At 35.9% G+C, this 19,255-nt stretch overlaps 2 protein-coding genes and 1 long non-coding RNA gene across 4 annotated transcripts; 2 read left to right on the top strand and 1 right to left on the bottom strand.

The window, feature by feature from the left end:
- Nucleotides 1–985: 985 nt before the first annotated feature.
- LOC122829141 (degenerin deg-1-like) lies at nt 986–18,591 on the bottom strand. 2 transcript variants are annotated; one of them, XM_044113459.1, is made up of 5 exons: nt 18,424–18,591; nt 1,713–1,829; nt 1,502–1,573; nt 1,348–1,404; nt 986–1,245 (listed from the first exon to the last, which is right to left on the bottom strand). In XM_044113459.1, the coding sequence occupies exons 2-5, from the start codon at nt 1,812–1,814 to the stop codon at nt 1,042–1,044; spliced, it is 435 nt and encodes a 144-aa protein (XP_043969394.1). In that variant the 5' UTR covers nt 1,815–1,829; nt 18,424–18,591; the 3' UTR covers nt 986–1,041. The 2 variants fall into 2 exon arrangements, with proteins under 2 accessions (XP_043969394.1, XP_043969395.1); XM_044113460.1 differs by lacking the exon at nt 1,713–1,829.
- On the top strand, nt 3,769–4,700 carry LOC122829143. Its single transcript, XR_006370332.1, has 5 exons — nt 3,769–3,844; nt 3,977–4,050; nt 4,204–4,254; nt 4,361–4,457; nt 4,596–4,700. It is a non-coding gene; the product is annotated as an uncharacterized LOC122829143 (long non-coding RNA).
- On the top strand, nt 15,118–17,365 carry LOC122829140. The gene is made up of 7 exons (XM_044113458.1): nt 15,118–15,259; nt 15,349–15,663; nt 15,784–15,840; nt 16,299–16,457; nt 16,562–16,597; nt 16,702–16,740; nt 16,875–17,365. The coding sequence occupies exons 1-7, from the start codon at nt 15,206–15,208 to the stop codon at nt 17,133–17,135; spliced, it is 921 nt and encodes a 306-aa protein (XP_043969393.1). The 5' UTR covers nt 15,118–15,205; the 3' UTR covers nt 17,136–17,365.
- Nucleotides 18,592–19,255: the final 664 nt, after the last annotated feature.

The following is a 19,255-nucleotide window of genomic DNA, read 5'->3' on the forward strand; positions in this document are numbered from 1 at the left end:
CATTTAGCAGTGAGTGAATGAGGATGATTGACAGCACTAAGACCCTCCTCCTGGTTCTTATTGGTTGTTTTGGGCAGAATGTTGCATTTCTTTAGCCAGTAAAAGTAGCTCAGGGAAGAGGTGGAGGAGATTGGTTGTTTTCACAAATTATCTGTCTCATAACAAACTGTTGCGACATGGAGCCAGCTTTATCAAATGTGGAGAAAAGGGGAAGAAAACGGTCTATACTGCAGCTTGAATAAAATGCAGCTACATAACATCTTTTGAGAAGTCTGGATTACTTCATGTATATTTTGCACGTTGTCTTTAACTGTTGGTCGTGGGGAGAGACATTTCAGTATCTAAAACTAATAGAAAAAATTTAAGCATCTTCTTGCATACTGTATGCGGACAGTTGGATGTAAAATTCAAGAGCAGTAAATAATGTGCTATCAGTATTGGACCAAAGAAAGCAAGGCTGTTGCAAGCCTTTAAAATTGTGATGCTTTTGATAGGTCAGATAGACTCAAAAAATTGTAACAGCAGCTGAGGGGGGAAGATGGGTGGACTACAGTTTTTTGTCAGGGGCCCAAGATTCGTTGGAGCGCCCCCGTGCACAGTCGCGCACAGTAAGTCAAGTGTTGTCCAATCCACTAGATCGCTGAGCGGACTTGCCATTTATGTTTTGCAGAGGAATTTTAAAAAGCATTAACTGGCTGTTGATGCTTTGAATACAACGTGCAGCTGCTGCCGAATTACAAAGCTGCAGGCACATAAAGACAAAAAGGTTCAGGAAATATTGGTGGGGACTGTCTCCTTCATGCCAGAGTTGGTGGGGACATGTCCACACCAGTCCTTCAGGACCTTACGCCTATGGTAATGTCTCCAGCAAATGAAATTTGTCTTCAATAATAATGTGCACAGTGGGTGTGAAAAAAGTTAATTAACTCACTTTTCATTCACAAACACATTGAGACCATGAGCATAAAACTTGTACTTTATTGAGGAAACAGCATGAAGAACTAGGAGATGGTGACATATTTAGTGGGGAGAGAACAATCTTTATGTTCTAGCTGCCACCGTGGTGGTAGGAGCTGCTGTGGTAGGAGCTGCTGTGGTTGGAGCTGCTGTAGTAGTTGCAGCAGTACTGGTGGTACTGGTGGTGGTGGTGGTGGTGGTGGTGGTGCGCAGAATCTCAAGAAGACGCTGAAGGAGATCCCCAGGTATACAAGGACGGCCAGGTTTGCCATGAGGAGGACCACGGCCCTGAAACACAAACCAAGGTCAGGATTATTCAGATTCAGGAAACAGATTCTGGTTTGGTAACAGTTCTTATCTACTCCAGTAAAATTAGTGCAATAAACTTACCCTATGAGAATGAGGGCCCCTCGGTGAGCGCTCCTCCCGGCTGGATGCCGAGTCATCCTGTTAAAGACGACAATAAAAAATATTACAATTTCTGCTGTAGTGGCTGCACCGACTAAAAGATCATTGATTCAGTCTTTTTAAATATCGCACTTACGGAATAAGCCAGAGTGAGACACAGGAGGCATCCCAGCACAAATAGTACCTTCAGCATTGTTTCACTGAATACCTGCCAAAATAATAATAATAATAATATTAAAATTATTACAAGTAAAATAAACCCAGTACCATGAAGGCACTGAGTTAATGTCTGACAGAAAATCAAATAGAAAACAAGATGAATAATTATAAAAGAAATTTGCAATTACAGTCGTCTCTTCACAATCTGTCCCAGAGGAGCTCAAGGCAAATCTGATGGTGTGTTGGTCAGTAGAGCTTTTTATACGCATGCAGATGGGTCGATTCAACATCTCAGAGAAATCAGGCTGTTGGGAAATGATAACTGTTAGGAAACTGTCTGCTCAAAATTTCAAGTACGTAGGTGGAAATGTTAGGAAATAGGTGAAACAATAATGAAACGGGAATACTTTGGAAGATCAAAAAAGACTTGGGCACTACTGACCAAAATGAAAAACATGTGATTGGTTTAAAATATTAAGTAATCTATTTAATGAGAAAAGAGAAATGTAAAAAATTACCAGTGATATGATGTCTTATATTTTATAGGGGGGGAAAAGCACCAAAAAATGTTTTGCAGAAATAAAACTTCTTAGAGAGTTTTGTTGGAGATTTTGTAAAAACTACTTAGGGAAAAAACTTGAATATTGCCAAAAATCTTTTAGAAGAGTGCTCTATGTAACTTTTTGAACATTTCAAAATCAAGCCAAAGAGCAGTTTTGTGTTTTCTGGACTTATCAAATCTTGATAATTGTCAGAAATTGTGTTTCCAAAAACACTCACAAAACTGAACGTATTTTTTGTGGACTGAACAACGGTGAAATTCTGAGTCTATGCTTTTTTCTTTAATAACTTTTAGGAAACTGTCTGCTCAACATTTCAAGTATGTAGGTGGAAATGGTAGGAAATATGTGAAACAATAATTAATTTTTCCCTCAGTCAATCGAAAGTGTCAATTATGTGTCTACTTATATTACATACTTATGTCAAAGAATGTAGTGTGTAGAATTTCTAGGAAAGAGATTAATGTAATGCAATTTAAAATAAAACTGGAACATAAGAAAAGTTGGAGAAGTGAAGCGTTGTCAATACTTTACAGATGCACTGTGTTGAATTTATTTATTTTTTGTTCCAGAATAAAAGAAGAACAGCAAATCATCTTCAGTATAATAAAAAATAAATCTTACTCTGATAAATAAAAAAGTTACAAACTAAAGCATTGAAAGGTGTTGTCTGGACTCCAGGTTAATTGCTGGAAAGCAAATCTAGTGGAAAAGCTCAATAAACTCTTTAAATGCTCTGTATTAATTACTGCATCATCTGGTATTGTGAGTGGTTTAATATTTCCACATGTTTTCTTTCTTCATTGTCCATTTCTGTTGCTCTGTGTCTTTTTGCAGAGCCAAGCTGTCAGGACATTTAAAGTATTATGGAGAGGGAGAGATGCCACACAGTTTATGAAATAATTATTTACTTCTGTTATTAATTTATTAAAACTGTAATTAAATACAGAAACAATGGATTTATTATAGAGATGAATTGTCTCAGTTAAATGCACTAATACTGTTCTCAAAACTATATGTACTTTAAGAGTTAATACATTTTTGTGTTTGTGCTGAAACACATCATGAATTGATTTAAACCGTCAGCTTTAGCTATTAAACTCAAGAGGCGGGATTAGGGCTGTGAGTATTACACAGAGATATTAAAAACATAAAATGATTTTTAACCCAAAAGAAATCAAAAATCTGACCACTATCTATAAACATTTAATCAAGAAATGAATTATAATAAAACTACTGATCACTATTTTATTTCACCACTAATGTACCTGAATCTCAATTTGCAGTAAAAAAATAAATCAATTTAAAAAAAGATTAAGACAATGACATTTTTGTTGACATGCTGATTCAAGTTGTGATTATTATTCTCATAAAAGCCTGACAGTTTCCACAGAGGAAGCTCTACATCTATTTTAATATCCACCTCAGTCACAAAACTTAGTGATGTTGAAAATCAGCTGCTGTGTCTCTTGCGGTGCACCAACAATAAGCTGTAACTGTTGTAATCACCGGTTCTTTCAACAGGTTTTCACAATGCTATTTAGACACTCAAATGTAGATAAACCCAAATGTTATTAGTGATATTTGTCCACAATTTTATTACTTAAAATGACTAATTCTCAGCCACACCTTGAAGCATAAGGAAATTGCAATCATAGTTTTGCAACATTTCTGCATCTGTAAAGGTATAAAAGAGAAGCTCAACATCCAAAGAGCAACACTACAGCCTCTTCTCTTGTCTCTGAGAAAACCTACTGAAGGTGTGAGGACTTCTTGACTTTTTTAGATTATTGTTTTGGCATTTATACAGTGAATTTCTTCAATGCTGTATTCTACCAACTTGTTCTTGAACATGTTGTTCAGAAAGTAATTTTGATCTTCTGTTCTAACAGGTAAAATCACTGCAGCCATGCTGAAGGTCGCACTTATTCTTGGATGCCTCCTGAGCCTCATTGTGGCTGAGACTGTAAGTTTGATATTATCATGTTTAATATGATATTATCATGTTTAATATGATATTATCATGTTTAATATGATATCAGTGAGTATATACGGCATGGAGATATTATTACTATTATTGTGAAAAAGTTTACTGCATGTAATGTCAAACCTTGTGCAGATGGAGCACCAGCGTTTTGCTCGTTCAAGCTCTGGTTCTAACTCCAGAGAGGTGAGTTTCTCTCTGCCTGACCTTTAGATTAAACCTGAGCATAAGTTACTGTATCAGTATTGAAAAAATCCTCTGCTACTAGTAATCTCCGTTAATTTCCTTAAAGACCACCACAACTACGGCTGCAGGAGCAACTGCAGCTTCATTAACTCTGGCCCAGCTCCTGGCCCTGCTCCGACAACTACTCAATCAGTGATGATGAAGTGAGTGAAAAACACAGAAAAACAGATTTTTGACAATACTGCTGTAAATAATTACTGATATTTAACTTGGTCTGTTTTAGGAAGTTGTTGAGTTTTACAGAGAGTCTATAACTGTATTATTATTTCATCTCATTTCAGGTTCATTGGCTGCTCTTTTAACCAGATGCCGTTTATTCACCCAACAATTGGACAAATATCATTTTCCACCAAGTTCTGACTAAAAATAAACATTTTCAATGCAAACTTTTGCTATGTTGTCTTTCATTATATTTTGCACTTCAACATCAAGACATGCATGTTTTCTAGAACGTTAGAAAAAATCTGTTGCACAAATTTACTCTCCTTTTGTAACTTTTTGTGTATTGTAATATAAGTCTGTTAATATATAGGAAAATGAATCTAATTACAGATTAAATTTTTTATCATTTTGATTTGCTGTACAAGTGGACCAGGATGAGATATTTGAGTTACATAAAGTGATCCCAGCTCCTGCTAAAAATAATTGACAGAAAATCTTTAGTTTTTAATAACAGAGAACATCTAGTAGTGCCAAGTGACGAACTCAGTTTGTGCAGAACTTCTTACTGTTTCTGTTAGGTTAGGCGAGTTGATATTGCCACATTGCAAAAATGTTTAATACTTTAATACAGAAAACTGGGAAGTCAGTTTGTTGCAGCCATGAAAATACATAGTGAGAAATATTCTAAACTCTCGACAACATTGGATCAATCTATCAATCACTAGAAAAGTGCATGTATGCGCTTCAATTGGCTGTAAGGAGTATCAACAAATTGCACTATTATCCCACCAGCAACAGTCTGAATTGAGAATCACTGGATCAATGTATGTTTGAAACGTCCTAATTTTTGTGAGTTTATGCAAATTGTATTACAATTTGTCTGGTCTTGGCTGATTCTTCTGCATCAGGATTATTCTGATAGCCAAACAGTTTTACATTGTGGTAATATCAGCTCGCTTTGGAATATGAATGTATGGATTGGTTCTTAAGGTTATATTTAAAAATTATCTAGATTAATGTGTGCCTTTGGAGCTAAAAGCAATTGTGGGGCTCAGGGGGGTTTTTTTAGCCCCAAAGGTTCAATCTAAAGAAAAGCTTTCTAAAGTTGTTGCAGAAAAAAAAAAAAGCTTCAGGGCTTGAAATTACTAAAGAACAACTCTCACATCTTTTCCTTCAAATTCCAGTCAACTTGTGAATTTTTTGTTTACTGCACATTTGTTTCACCCTCATCGTCATTAAAATTATGGGAATATAGTACAGTTTAGAGCACACACAATATTTATTTATTCATCTATTTGTTCATTTATCTATTTATTTATTTATTTATTTATTTATTTATTTACTACTTTTAGCTAGAAAAACTGTAGTATCTTTGGTGTTTCTCAATATACTGTGCAGCTACTTTTCTTCATGCATTGAGTCTGATAATGCCAACTAAACCTGCAGTCAATAGAAACAGTAAGAAGTTCTGCACAAACTGAGTTCGTCACTTGGCACTACTAGATGTTCTCTGTTATTAAAAACTAAAGATTTTCTGTCAATTATTTTTAGCAGGAGCTGGGATCACTTTATGTAACTCAAATATCTCATCCTGGTCCACTTGTACAGCAAATCAAAATGATAAAAAATTTAATCTGTAATTAGATTCATTTTCCTATATATTAACAGACTTATATTACAATACACAAAAAGTTACAAAAGGAGAGTAAATTTGTGCAACAGATTTTTTCTAACGTTCTAGAAAACATGCATGTCTTGATGTTGAAGTGCAAAATATAATGAAAGACAACATAGCAAAAGTTTGCATTGAAAATGTTTATTTTTAGTCAGAACTTGGTGGAAAATGATATTTGTCCAATTGTTGGGTGAATAAACGGCATCTGGTTAAAAGAGCAGCCAATGAACCTGAAATGAGATGAAATAATAATACAGTTATAGACTCTCTGTAAAACTCAACAACTTCCTAAAAACAGACCAAGTTAAATATCAGTAATTATTTACAGCAGTATTGTCAAAAATCTGTTTTTCTGTGTTTTTCACTCACTTCATCATCACTGATTGAGTAGTTGTCGGAGCAGGGCCAGGAGCTGGGCCAGAGTTAATGAAGCTGCAGTTGCTCCTGCAGCCGTAGTTGTGGTGGTCTTTAAGAAAATTAACGGAGATTACTAGTAGCAGAGGATTTTTTCAATACTGATACAGTAACTTATGCTCAGGTTTAATCTAAAGGTCAGGCAGAGAGAAACTCACCTCTCTAGAGTTAGAACCAGAGCTTGAACGAGCAAAACGCTGGTGCTCCATCTGCACAAGGTTTGACATTACATGCAGTAAACCTTTTCACAATAATAGTAATAATATCTCCATGCCGTATATACTCACTGATATCATATTAAACATGATAATATCATATTAAACATGATAATATCATATTAAACATGATAATATCATACTTACAGTCTCAGCCACAATGAGGCTCAGGAGGCATCCAAGAATAAGTGCGACCTTCAACATGGCTGCAGTGATTTTACCTGTTAGAACAGAAGATCAAAATTACTTTCTGAACAACATGTTCAAGAACAAGTTGGTAGAATACAGCATTGAAGAAATTCACTGTATAAATGCCAAAACAATAATCTAAAAAAGTCAAGAAGTCCTCACACCTTCAGTAGGTTTTCTCAGAGACAAGAGAAGAGGCTGTAGTGTTGCTCTTTGGATGTTGAGCTTCTCTTTTATACCTTTACAGATGCAGAAATGTTGCAAAACTATGATTGCAATTTCCTTATGCTTCAAGGTGTGGCTGAGAATTAGTCATTTTAAGTAATAAAATTGTGGACAAATATCACTAATAACATTTGGGTTTATCTACATTTGAGTGTCTAAATAGCATTGTGAAAACCTGTTGAAAGAACCGGTGATTACAACAGTTACAGCTTATTGTTGGTGCACCGCAAGAGACACAGCAGCTGATTTTCAACATCACTAAGTTTTGTGACTGAGGTGGATATTAAAATAGATGTAGAGCTTCCTCTGTGGAAACTGTCAGGCTTTTATGAGAATAATAATCCCAACTTGAATCAGCATGTCAACAAAAATGTCATTGTCTTAATCTTTTTTTAAATTGATTTATTTTTTTACTGCAAATTGAGATTCAGGTACATTAGTGGTGAAATAAAATAGTGATCAGTAGTTTTATTTTAATGCATTTCTTGATTGAATGTTTATAGATAGTGGTCAGATTTTTGATTTCTCTTGGGTTAAAAATCATTTTATGTTTTTAATATCTCTGTGTAATACTCACAGCCCTAATCCCGCCTCTTGAGTTTAATAGCTAAAGCTGACGGTTTAAATCAATTCATGATGTGCTTCAGCACAAACACAAAAATGTATTAACTCTTAAAGTACATATAGTTTTGAGAACAGTATTAGTGCATTTAACTGAGACAATTCATCTCTATAATAAATCCATTGTTTCTGTATTTAATTACAGTTTTAATAAATTAATAACAGAAGTAAATAATTATTTCATAAACTGTGTGGCATCTCTCCCTCTCCATAATACTTTAAATGTCCTGACAGCTTGGCTCTGCAAAAAGACACAGAGCAACAGAAATGGACAATGAAGAAAGAAAACATGTGGAAATATTAAACCACTCACAATACCAGATGATGCAATAATTAATACAGAGCATTTAAAGAGCTTATTGAGCTTTTCCACTAGATTTGGTTTCCTGCAATCAACCTGGAGTCCAGACAACACCTTTGAATGCTTTAGTTTGTAACTTTTTTATTTATCAGAGTAAGATTTATTTTTTATTATACTGAAGATGATTTGCTGTTCTTCTTTTATTCTGGAACAAAAAATAAATAAATTCAACACAGTGCATCTGTAAAGTATTGACAACGCTTCACTTCTCCAACTTTTCTTATGTTCCAGTTTTATTTTAAATTGCATTACATTAATCTCTTTCCTAGAAATTCTACACACTACATTCTTTGACATAAGTATGTAATATAAGTAGACACATAATTGACACTTTCGATTGACTGAGGGAAAAATTAATTATTGTTTCACCTATTTCCTACCATTTCCACCTATGTACTTGAAATGTTGAGCAGACAGTTTCCTAAAAGTTATTAAAGAAAAAAGCATAGACTCAGAATTTCACCGTTGTTCAGTCCACAAAAAATACGTTCAGTTTTGTGAGTGTTTTTGGAAACACAATTTCTGACAATTATCAAGATTTGATAAATCCAGAAAACACAAAACTGCTCTTTGGCTTGATTTTGAAATGTTCAAAAAGTTACATAGAGCACTCTTCTAAAAGATTTTTGGCAATATTCAAGTTTTTTCCCTAAGTAGTTTTTACAAAATCTCCAACAAAACTCTCTAAGAAGTTTTATTTCTGCAAAACATTTTTTGGTGCTTTTTCCCCCCTATAAAATATAAGACATCATATCACTGGTAATTTTTTACATTTCTCTTTTCTCATTAAATAGATTACTTAATATTTTAAACCAATCACATGTTTTTCATTTTGGTCAGTAGTGCCCAACTCTTTTTTGATCTTCCAAAGCATTCCCGTTTCATTATTGTTTCACCTATTTCCTAACATTTCCACCTACGTACTTGAAGTTTTGAGCAGACAGTTTCCTAACAGTTATCATTTCCCAACAGCCTGATTTCCCTGGGATGTTGAATCAACCCATCTGCATGCGTATAAAAAGCTCTACTGACCAACACACCATCAGATTTGCCTTGAGCTCCTCTGGGACAGATTGTGAAGACACGACCGTAATTGCAAATTTCTTTTATAATTATTCATCTTGTTTTCTATTTGATTTTCTGTCAGACATTAACTCAGTGCCTTCATGGTACTGGGTTTATTTTACTTGTAATAATTTTAATATTATTATTATTATTTTGGCAGGTATTCAGTGAAACAATGCTGAAGGTACTATTTGTGCTGGGATGCCTCCTGTGTCTCACTCTGGCTTATTCCGTAAGTGCGATATTTAAAAAGACTGAATCAATGATCTTTTAGTCGGTGCAGCCACTACAGCAGAAATTGTAATATTTTTTATTGTCGTCTGTAACAGGATGACTCGGCATCCAGCCGGGAGGAGCGCTCACCGAGGGGCCCTCATTCTCATAGGGTAAGTTTATTGCACTAATTTTACTGGAGTAGATAAGAACTGTTACCAAACCAGAATCTGTTTCCTGAATCTGAATAATCCTGACCTTGGTTTGTGTTTCAGGGCCGTGGTCCTCCTCATGGCAAACCTGGCCATCCTTGTATAACTGAGGATGACCTTCAGCAGCTTCTTAAGTTTCTGTACACCACTACAGCTGCAACTACTACTGCAGCTCCAACCACAGCAGCTCCTACCACCACGGTGGCAGCTAGAACATAAAGATTGTTCTCTCCCCACTAAATATGTCAAATAACATCTCCTAGTTCTTCATGCTGTTTCCTCAATAAAGTACAAGTTTTATGCACATGGTCTCAATGTGTTTGTGAATGAAAAGTGAGTTAATTAACTTTTTTGGAACATTTATAACTCTGAGCTCAATGAAGCATGTGTTTATTGCAGTATATGGAAGTGATGAAAATAAGTAAAACCATTAAGAAATAATTCTGTGTTGAAGTTACGAAGCAATACATTGAAATGCATGGCATTTAGAAAAAAAACCCCATAGAAATTCAGAATCAAATTTCTTTGTGTTGATTTGTTGATATTAACGTATGACTAGTACACATTCTTTTCCCCTTTACTTATTTTTCATCTCTTTCTTCTCACAGTCTGAATTAAGAGTGCGTTCAAGAACTTACAACAAAACAGTGATAGGAAAAAGGAACTAGTTTGTGCATTTAAACACATCTAGCTTTACTGTACTTCAGCGTAATGTGCTGTTTGTGTGATATGTGTCCAAATGTATTCAAGTTTTGCTCTATTTCTGGCTTTGCCTTAAAGGACTTAATCCCCATTATGCACTTTTAAAGCTTTAAATGTCTTTTTTTTAAGAATATGTTTTTAAAACTAGTGAGCGGACTGATTCTCAAAAAGCAACAACAATTTAAGAGCTATGGAAACTGAGTGGTTTGGGTGGTGCAGAAGGAGGAAAAGGGCTCAGCAGAAAACACGGCAGCATAATGGCTGAACAAACTTTTTTTGCTGTTTAATAGAGAAATTTGCTCTGCTGAATATGGTTTTGTGGTTCATCTCTAAGCTAAAACTGGAATCCACTCTGGAAGCAGATGGGATTCTGCTTCAAGATCAGAAGATGTTCCAAATACTGATTTGATGATGAATAGTCAAACTTTCTTTGAGGTTTAGTTTGGTCTAGTTTAGAATTTTATTAATCCCTCCGTAAAGTTCCTCTGGGAAATTCAATTTCCAGCAGCAGTAGTATAAATTATATTGTAGAAAAACAGCCCAGTGTGGAATAATACAAATTGTCCCATCATGCTGTGGGAATGCTTTTCTTCACCAGAGCCAGTGGGTCATCTTTATTTGTATAATATTTTGAATATTCTGTTGTCTTTTTTTGTCTTCACCATCATGCTCTGCGTGTGTTGGTAAGTTAAATAAAATCATAATAAATTACAGTAAAGTAACTGGTTATGGCATAATAACTTTCAATAAAAAGTCCAAGGAGTTTAAATACATTTGCAAGGCACTTTATTTTTTCCACGTCATTTTGTTCTTGTTTCTGAAGAAGTTTGCTCAAGAATAAAATGAAATAACATCAAGTAAATATCTTTTATCATGTAATGTGTAATTCATATTCGAACAGAAGCTTTAAAATTTACATTGTCTTTAATTTTATGTTAGCAAGCTGTTGAGCGACATCTGAGAAACAACTAAAAATAAATATAATTTTAAGGTTCTCATGAAAGTGCAACCATCCAAAGTTGGTTGGTTTGGTGTGTTTGAGTTCAAGGATGTTTTAAGCATCAAGCATTCCAGATGGCAGCCTTATGTCTGCAATATTACGATGAAAATAAGTTACAAAGTACAAAAGTCTCATGTAAAGATCTCATTCATAAAGTAGCAAGAAGATTGGTTGTAAATGTGTCAAAATTTAGTGTGGATAAAAGGTATATTGATTGAATTTGTACAGTGCTGTTCTAGTCATACTAATCACTCAAAGCCCTTTACACCAAAATATTTCACCTTGCTCAGAGGCACATCAACTTGGGGCAGGAGGAGGCTGGAATTGACCCCACAGCTTTCCAATTGAAAGAAAATATTCTACACATTCAGGTCGAGTCAAGTTTTACCCAAAGGCAAAAACCCTTATATGTTTTGTAAAAAAGCTAAAATAAAAACGACTTAACACCCATGCATTATCTTACTTACTTCAAACCATAAACCTGTGCAGGCAATTTAAAAACTCTGACTTTACTTTAGGGGACACAGATATGTCATGATAGATGTTATTACGCCAGAGTAATGAGAGCCTCTCAGACGAAAAATTCCCAGAAACATTTGCAACAGTGTGTCATATTTATTACCTGCAATAGAAAAAAAAATATAGACTAAGTCCACCATGTGTACGTCCATAAACAAGATAATTATAATGTTAGGAAAGAACAGAGCAAGCACTGTTTCCAGGGAGCTCTAAGCAACAATCACAACTGTTTCGCAAGTATGGAGTCGTTATGAAAGAAATGAGCGGCTCCAGATTCTCAGATAAGAAGAAAATAAGATTTCTTCTCTGATAAAAAAAGTTTCTATTATGCAACCGTTCAAATCTGAAACATTTCTTTGAAGATGGATTTTATCTGCCTGTGTTTGTGCACATTCTCACACATCCATCTTATAATCTTATAAACACCCAGCCCAACCCTAAAGCCGAAAGTGTGTTCACACCTCTGTTGGTTTGGCTTGAGGCTGATGGCGACACATCAGAGATGAGGTAACACCTGTGAAGTTGGCGAGCAATGTCGACACAGTAGAGCTGTTTAAAAGCTAATTGGGTTTCTTCAGGCATCCATATGCAGACTGAGTTGATGAGCGTGAACTTTTATTCATCATTACGCTTTTTATTCTCGAGCCCGACTGTGATACGGAGACTAAGACAGCATGAAGTCCAAGATGGTGTGTTATCTGATGATTGTGTTGTGCATCAGTGCCCATGCAACTGTAAGTACAAAACTGTTAAGCACTGCTTTGTTTACTTGAAGTTGTGCAAATTATTGAACATTTTTCTGTTAAATGTTGAAGTGAAATAATTCTTCCCTTTGTGAATTTAGAAGAGGTGCCATGGAAAGCACAGTGATAGCAGTGAGTCGGACAGTAAGGAGGTAATTAATGCAAATGACTTTTGATTTAGGTCAGTTTTAGTATTTATCGGTATTGTCTAAATTTCTTTTTTTTTTTTTATTTGTTTGTTTGTTTTTGCTTCAGGAGAACTTAATAAATCTGCCTTCACTTATCTGCACTCTGTTTCCGACTCTGTGTTCACAAACGACTACGGCAACAACAACAACAACAAAAACAACAACAACAGCCGCCACAAAGACAACAACAAAGGCAATCACGATTCCTGTCACCCCCCGAGGAGACAATTGATAAGCTACAGCTTCTCAAATGAATCCAACAGGAGGAATATTTAGCAATATGGGAAGAATTTAATTACTTTGATTTGCAATAAGATCAATAACTGGTGTTTTATTTTGGTGAAGCTATTGGCAAAACCAGAATCGAATGGCTTATGTAAAAACGAATGTATTAGATAGAACTAGCTAAAATTTCATTGTTTCTTGTGCGTCTGTTCCATTCCTATTATATTTTGCTTATTGCACTTATTTTAACTTTTTGTTTTGTCTTTCCATGTAAAGTCTTGATAATGTTTGTCCATTTGGTGAAAAGCACCATGTGCAGGCTGGTCCCACCAACGAGAAGACTGACAACTCACCAGTGTAACATCCACTCAGTAAACTCACACAGACAAGCCTGAATGCTGACTGCTTAAGAAAAGGGATGAGTGTAAGCTGCTAACAGCCAGACTCTGCCAAGTCTGTTGTACTGAATCACCCTCCTGATCAACACTTTGATTCATTATTCTGCACTGCTGATTCCAAAGACTTTGACTGAAATACATTATATGTGTTTTTCTAATTAATTACTTTGTGTTTGATGTAATTTGATTTGCCTAAACACTGTATTATCAAAAATCCTGATTATGAATGTACTTTTTCTTTATTTTTTTTAATCTTCATAATTTTTCTGAACTCATATATTTTTTTAAAATTATGCCTGATCTTTTGTGTGCTGCAGGTGAAATGTTATGGTTCTAATGAAATCAAATAAAAATGAACAAGATATGTGCAAAGATAAAATTTAGTGATAGTTTTTATATGAACATTAAATGATAAATCAAATGAGAATGCGATATCCTTTGAAAGATTTCTTAGTTTTCTCATTGATCTCACTGACTACGAGCTCAAGAAGCTCCATGTTCTCTGCTCTGCTAGTATCATATCAACAGGAAATGGTGTAAATCCAGAGATTTACAGAAACACAAGCAGTAAGTTCCTGATCATGCACGCTCAGTCAGTCACACAGTTTCCCCTTTCCAATCATAGAAGAAATGCTAAAACAAAAACACACTAGAAGTTCACAGTCTGACATTGTGTTTATTGACTGTCAGTTATATTTCGCCACACGTGTTGCTTATTTATTTGTTTGTTTATGTAATTTAAATGAATATTTCATCATTCAAAAATTTTGAATGAAAGGTATTGTGTAGTTCTTCTCTAAAATGTCAATTCACTAAACAGCAAACAAACATCAATCAGCCGTCAGGCAATGTGTGTATATAAAAATAATAATAAAAAAAGAAATATCTTAGTGATGACGCAGCACTATACTGTTTCAATATACTTCAAATATAATGATAGACCATTATATTTTATTTTTCTAAAAAGTAAAAAGTGAGCCGCTCTCTTTGGTTTCTTTAGATTTGTTCCATAAACAGAAATGCAAATTTCAATTTATTTTGTTTTTCTAAGGGTGATGTGGTATAATGTGATTCTAATATTTAAATGGCAATAAATATACACGATTTTTGTGTTTAATGTACAGAGATACTTTAGATTTTCATCATTTCTACTGCAAAGCCACAAATTTAAAACTTTTGAGTGTCCTTGCAGTCACTGTATTGGCTCATCTGCATTTTACAGGAATTTAAAAGACCATGCACCTCATAATGAATTTAGAATTGGATTTGGATGAGTCAGCCATAACTCATCCTGCTTAAGCAACTTCAGAAAAGCTAACTTTTCTCATGCTTTTTTGCCCATGTCACACATATAGCATACATAATTAAGGATAATTACAGCAGCCAGACAGTGACATCAGCCACACCCACAGCTGTCCTGAGTATCAGGAAACAACACTGTCTGAACTCTTCGCTGGTTGTTTACACATTTCTATAGACGTTACACCATCATAATTGAAAGAAAACTTGCAATTCAGTTCATTCAGGAGAATTTGTGTGGTTTCCAGCTCACTGCTTCATTCACAGGAGATAATTAGGTGGATTGTGAGCTTTTCATTCTGTGCTGTGATTGGTCATTTCAGCTTCTGACAGATGCATAAGTGTCTGCTCCCGTCCTTTCACTTTCAGTCGATTTATTTGGCTCCATGGTGACATTACTCAAACACTTCCAGTGTCTGAAAAGGAAGTACTGAGAGCAAAAGTCGCCTCACTTTGTTCGTAAAAATGTTCATCGTATTTCTGCTTTCATGTTTGGCTATAATAGTAACTGCAATACCGGTAAGAAATAATAATGATAATAATAAAATGCTAGCTTATTATCAAAAGCTTAATTAAACATACTACATCTAATTATTTTTCTTTGACAGGTTAGTCCAAGTACTCACCCTTTGCAGCAGTCACAGAAGGGAATCAATCATGGAAGTCAACCTGTTGATGCCACAATCAGAAAACCTGAGGCTCAGATGGACCCATCTCTTCCTCACAGCTTGGACCAACCACAGCCTGGAAATCCCCAGCAGCTGGATCAACAGGCCAACAACCAACAACAGGCCAACAACCAACATTCATTACAGCATTACGCATTGTTTCCACAAGGGGGCAGTCCAGTGATGCTGCCCCTTCCTCAGGGTGTCGCTGGATTTCTACCGCCTAACCAGCTGACCCTTGCTCAGCAGCCTCTGGTAAGAAATAAAAACGTTTACAATACAATTTGGATTGAAGACGGTTTCTGATTTTCTGCCTTGTAAATTTGGAACAATAAATCCCAATGGTGTCTGTGTTCTTTCCATTTCTCTAATTAGATTTTTCCATCGTATGGATTCATGCCTGTATTCCCCTCACCCTATAGCAATCAGCTGGTAAGATACTATTAGCAAACACGCAGGTTGTGCCTTCAGCAATATCCCACACATAGTTTAAAGTATTGCATGTGCGCACCATAGATCGAAGTTCAGAAAAAAATTCCCAGCACAACTTACTGTAGCTTGAAAGATTCCCCCTGTGGGTGTCTTGAACAGTTTTCAACAGTTTAATGAAAGTTTTTTCCCCCTCTTTCAAGTGCTCTCAAAGGAAACCAGAGACAACCTCAAACTCTCTCACCAGAGACAGTGTGTTGTGCAAATACAGACATCTGTCTCTAAACATAATTACTGGTTGATTTACGATGCCGAGACAGCAACTAACATTTTAATGCTGCAAGTGCTGATTATTTAACCTCCTAATTCAGAGTAATGTAGTACTGTTCAAGTCTTTGTGGACTCAGTGCACAAGTCATGAACACAAATTAAACATTGCATGCATTTTCTCTCCCGCAAAGTTCTCCCCATATGGATTCCCGAAGATTTCTGAGTCTCCCCTCCCTCAAACTCCAATAAATCAGCTCACCAACGGTCCTGTGCTGCCAGCAGAAAATGCTGCAGGGGCAGCTGCAGGGGCAGCTGCACCTTCCGTAGCTGCAGCTCAACAAACACAACAGGTTCCTTAATTTGACATGACTGATACCATGAAGTAATAAATATTGACTTTATTGGAAGTAAAAAGTGGAACTGCATGATCAGACTGTCAAACTCTCTTTCACAGAATCCCCCAGTCGTGTACATGCTCCAGCAACCTATGGTAGATATGAATTGGTGTTTTTATGGATGATGAAACAGCCTTTGTTCCTTCACAATTTTTGCCAGGTCATTTTTCATCTCAAATGAGCTGTCATTGCTTTCTAGAATCCCTCACTTGGAGGTCTTAGCTCAGAGGAACTGGAGGTAAATCAGCCAAGATTTTTGTCTGACTCAACATGTGCAAACACTTTGTTTCAGTGAACTTGATGATCCCAAATCCTAAAATTGCTTCCCCTTCCATGTGTCTTATATTATCTATACATTATTCTCTGTTTCAGACAGCAGCAAAACTAAGCCAGCTGGGTATGTTTATGCCCACCATGCTTGCGAACCTTCCTGCTGGAGCAGCAGCTGTTCCGGCGCAGAGTCAGTTCGCCGGAATCACAAATCCAGACCAACGGGCTGCCGGACAAACTGCAGGGACCTCAGCTTCTGGAGCCCAACCATTACAGGCTCTGCCTTGCTCTGGATCACAGCTGAATGCTAACGACCCGCTCGCAGGTCTGAAAAGAGCAGGGCCTGAAACTCCCTCAGTCTGATCAGCGGCTCAACCCAAACTCCGGCCCACACAGAGAAACCTGGCTTCAAAAACTGCCGCAGCTACTAAAACTTACTTATGATGTTTTAAAATATCAACTGCAAAGTAAAAGACTAGCAATTTATCACTAGGGTGTCTTTAGAATATGCCTAACCATTGTTGGTATTTTTTGCCTTCAGTGTGGTGTTTTTATATATAATGTTAAATAAAAAAGACAATCAGAGGCTGACTCTGTCTTTCAATGCTGTCCTGTGTGCTACTATTTCTTCAATCTGCTTTCATTTAGTTTCCACATTACATCATTATGTCAGAATTTGATTGGGTGAACACCAATACTACTTCCACGTGTTGCAAAATTCACAAGAAGTATTAAAAAAGTTGTTCTTTAAATGGAGTCCTTTATTTGTTCTTGTAGCTCCAGAAGTTTAACTCCCTTTTGAAATGAAAAGAGAAGAAAATGATGTTTCTTTAACTCCTTCTCTCAGTTAGTAGCAAGCTGTTAATACAGATTGTGCCTGGTGCTTAGCAGAAGGGCCACAGATGGTTTTTACAGGATTTTCTGTAAAACATTTTGTCTGGTGGAATTAAAAGCCTGAAGCTTTATTTGGTAGCTAGTTTTGAGAACCTTTCCTGACTTACTAACAATTTGTCTTGTTAGAACCATAAAACCTCTATTTATTTTTCTGGGACTGTACATTATTGACCAATGCAAGGTGGACCCTATTTCTGAAGGAGAAAAAGGAGAAATGATCTTACTGGACTCTCTGAGATGTCAAAAAGTTTGGTTAATGTTTTCTACTCATCTTTATCAACTTTATCGCTGGTGAATTTCTTGTTCTTTGATGCTTTTTTCACAAATGTTTTCTAACAAACATTTGAGGACTAGGAGCATTTTCATTAGGGTGTCCCAAAGTAAATTGAGGAATACACACCTTTTCAGTTGTTTAATGATCTACACATAAAATAATGTGCAAACCATGTATTATTTTCCTTTAATGTTCCAGTTGTGCTCTACTTGTGTTTGTGCTTCATTTAACGTCTCAGTTGAACCCATTAGAGGTTTTGGCTGAAATGAGACAAAATGATACATTTGTAAGGTATTGTAAATTTAAATGATCAAACTAAACACTACTTGAAACTGGCAGAGTAAATCATTTCTTGGCTAATAATAATTGATGTCTCATTTTTGTTAACCCAGTTTCATCTTTTGTCACATTTTGTGAGCTGAAAGTTTCATTACAGACCTCTGTGTCAGTGGATGATGGGGCATCACCCTCAGCAGGCCTCACCTCAAGTCTTCCTTCAGTTCCAGTCCTGGTTGGAGGTTAAACCTCTGTGGAGTTTCATGATCTTCTTGCATGTCTATTAGTTTGTCCCAGATAAACTTTGGTTTCCCCCACAGTGTGAAACCAAACAAATTAGCTTAGTTGGCAACTCAAAATTTACCGTAGGAGAGAATTTCAATGTGTGTGTTGGTTTGTTTTGAAAATCTCTATGGCGACTGAGCAATGGACCTGTCTGGGATTTCTATGACCTGTTGCCCATTTACCGTCAGTATAATACTCTGAGTAGTCCAAAACAGATACAGCGGACTGATGAATGAGACGTACATAGATGGGCCTGCGCATCATAAATGTATATCTTAAACAGACTTTATTGAGTGACATATGTATATTGTGGTTGTGTAGACTTGATCAGTCTTATAGGAAACATATATTTTCCTAAATAAAAGGTTGTAGGTTCTAATCCTGGTCTAAGCTCTTGGTGCCTGGATTTTGCTTGTTCTCTCCAAACACGTATGAGTTCTCTCTGGGTCATCTGAGTTTTTATGATGTTTGAAGACTTGTCAATTTATTTACAATGGTTTTCTTTTTAAACACTGTATCATTGTCAATAATTTCCATTAGTTTTTTACAGAAAAAATACAGAGATATTTAAGAAAAATAAAAATGTTTACATATTAGAAACATATTTTCACACTTGGGTCTTGGGTTTACTGGGTTCTTGCACTTCTGTACCTCATAAATTCTGCTGCTGAAGGATCATGTGTCATAAATGTGTGCTTCAAGCCAAAAATGTGTTAAAGGGGTTTCTCCCAGAGACAGAACTGTCAGTGATGTG

The sequence above is a fragment of the Gambusia affinis genome, linkage group LG04 (assembly GCF_019740435.1).
Source record: "Gambusia affinis linkage group LG04, SWU_Gaff_1.0, whole genome shotgun sequence".
NCBI lineage: Eukaryota > Metazoa > Chordata > Actinopteri > Cyprinodontiformes > Poeciliidae > Gambusia > Gambusia affinis.

What these genes read in the sequence shown, in the direction of transcription:
- LOC122829141 (XM_044113459.1), bottom strand. Translation starts at nt 1,814, where the DNA reads ATGTTGAATCGACCCATCTGCATGCGTATAAAAAGCTCTACTGACCAA. An exon ending in CAGATTGTGAAGAGACGACT is followed by an intron (nt 1,574 to 1,712) that starts GTAATTGCAAAT and finishes TTATTTTGGCAG; the next exon opens with GTATTCAGTGAAACAATGCT. An exon ending in GGGGCCCTCATTCTCATAGG is followed by an intron (nt 1,246 to 1,347) that starts GTAAGTTTATTG and finishes TTTGTGTTTCAG; the next exon opens with GGCCGTGGTCCTCCTCATGG.
- LOC122829140 (XM_044113458.1), top strand. Translation starts at nt 15,206, where the DNA reads ATGTTCATCGTATTTCTGCTTTCATGTTTGGCTATAATAGTAACTGCA. An exon ending in CCCTTGCTCAGCAGCCTCTG is followed by an intron (nt 15,664 to 15,783) that starts GTAAGAAATAAA and finishes TTCTCTAATTAG; the next exon opens with ATTTTTCCATCGTATGGATT. An exon ending in TTAGCTCAGAGGAACTGGAG is followed by an intron (nt 16,741 to 16,874) that starts GTAAATCAGCCA and finishes TCTCTGTTTCAG; the next exon opens with ACAGCAGCAAAACTAAGCCA.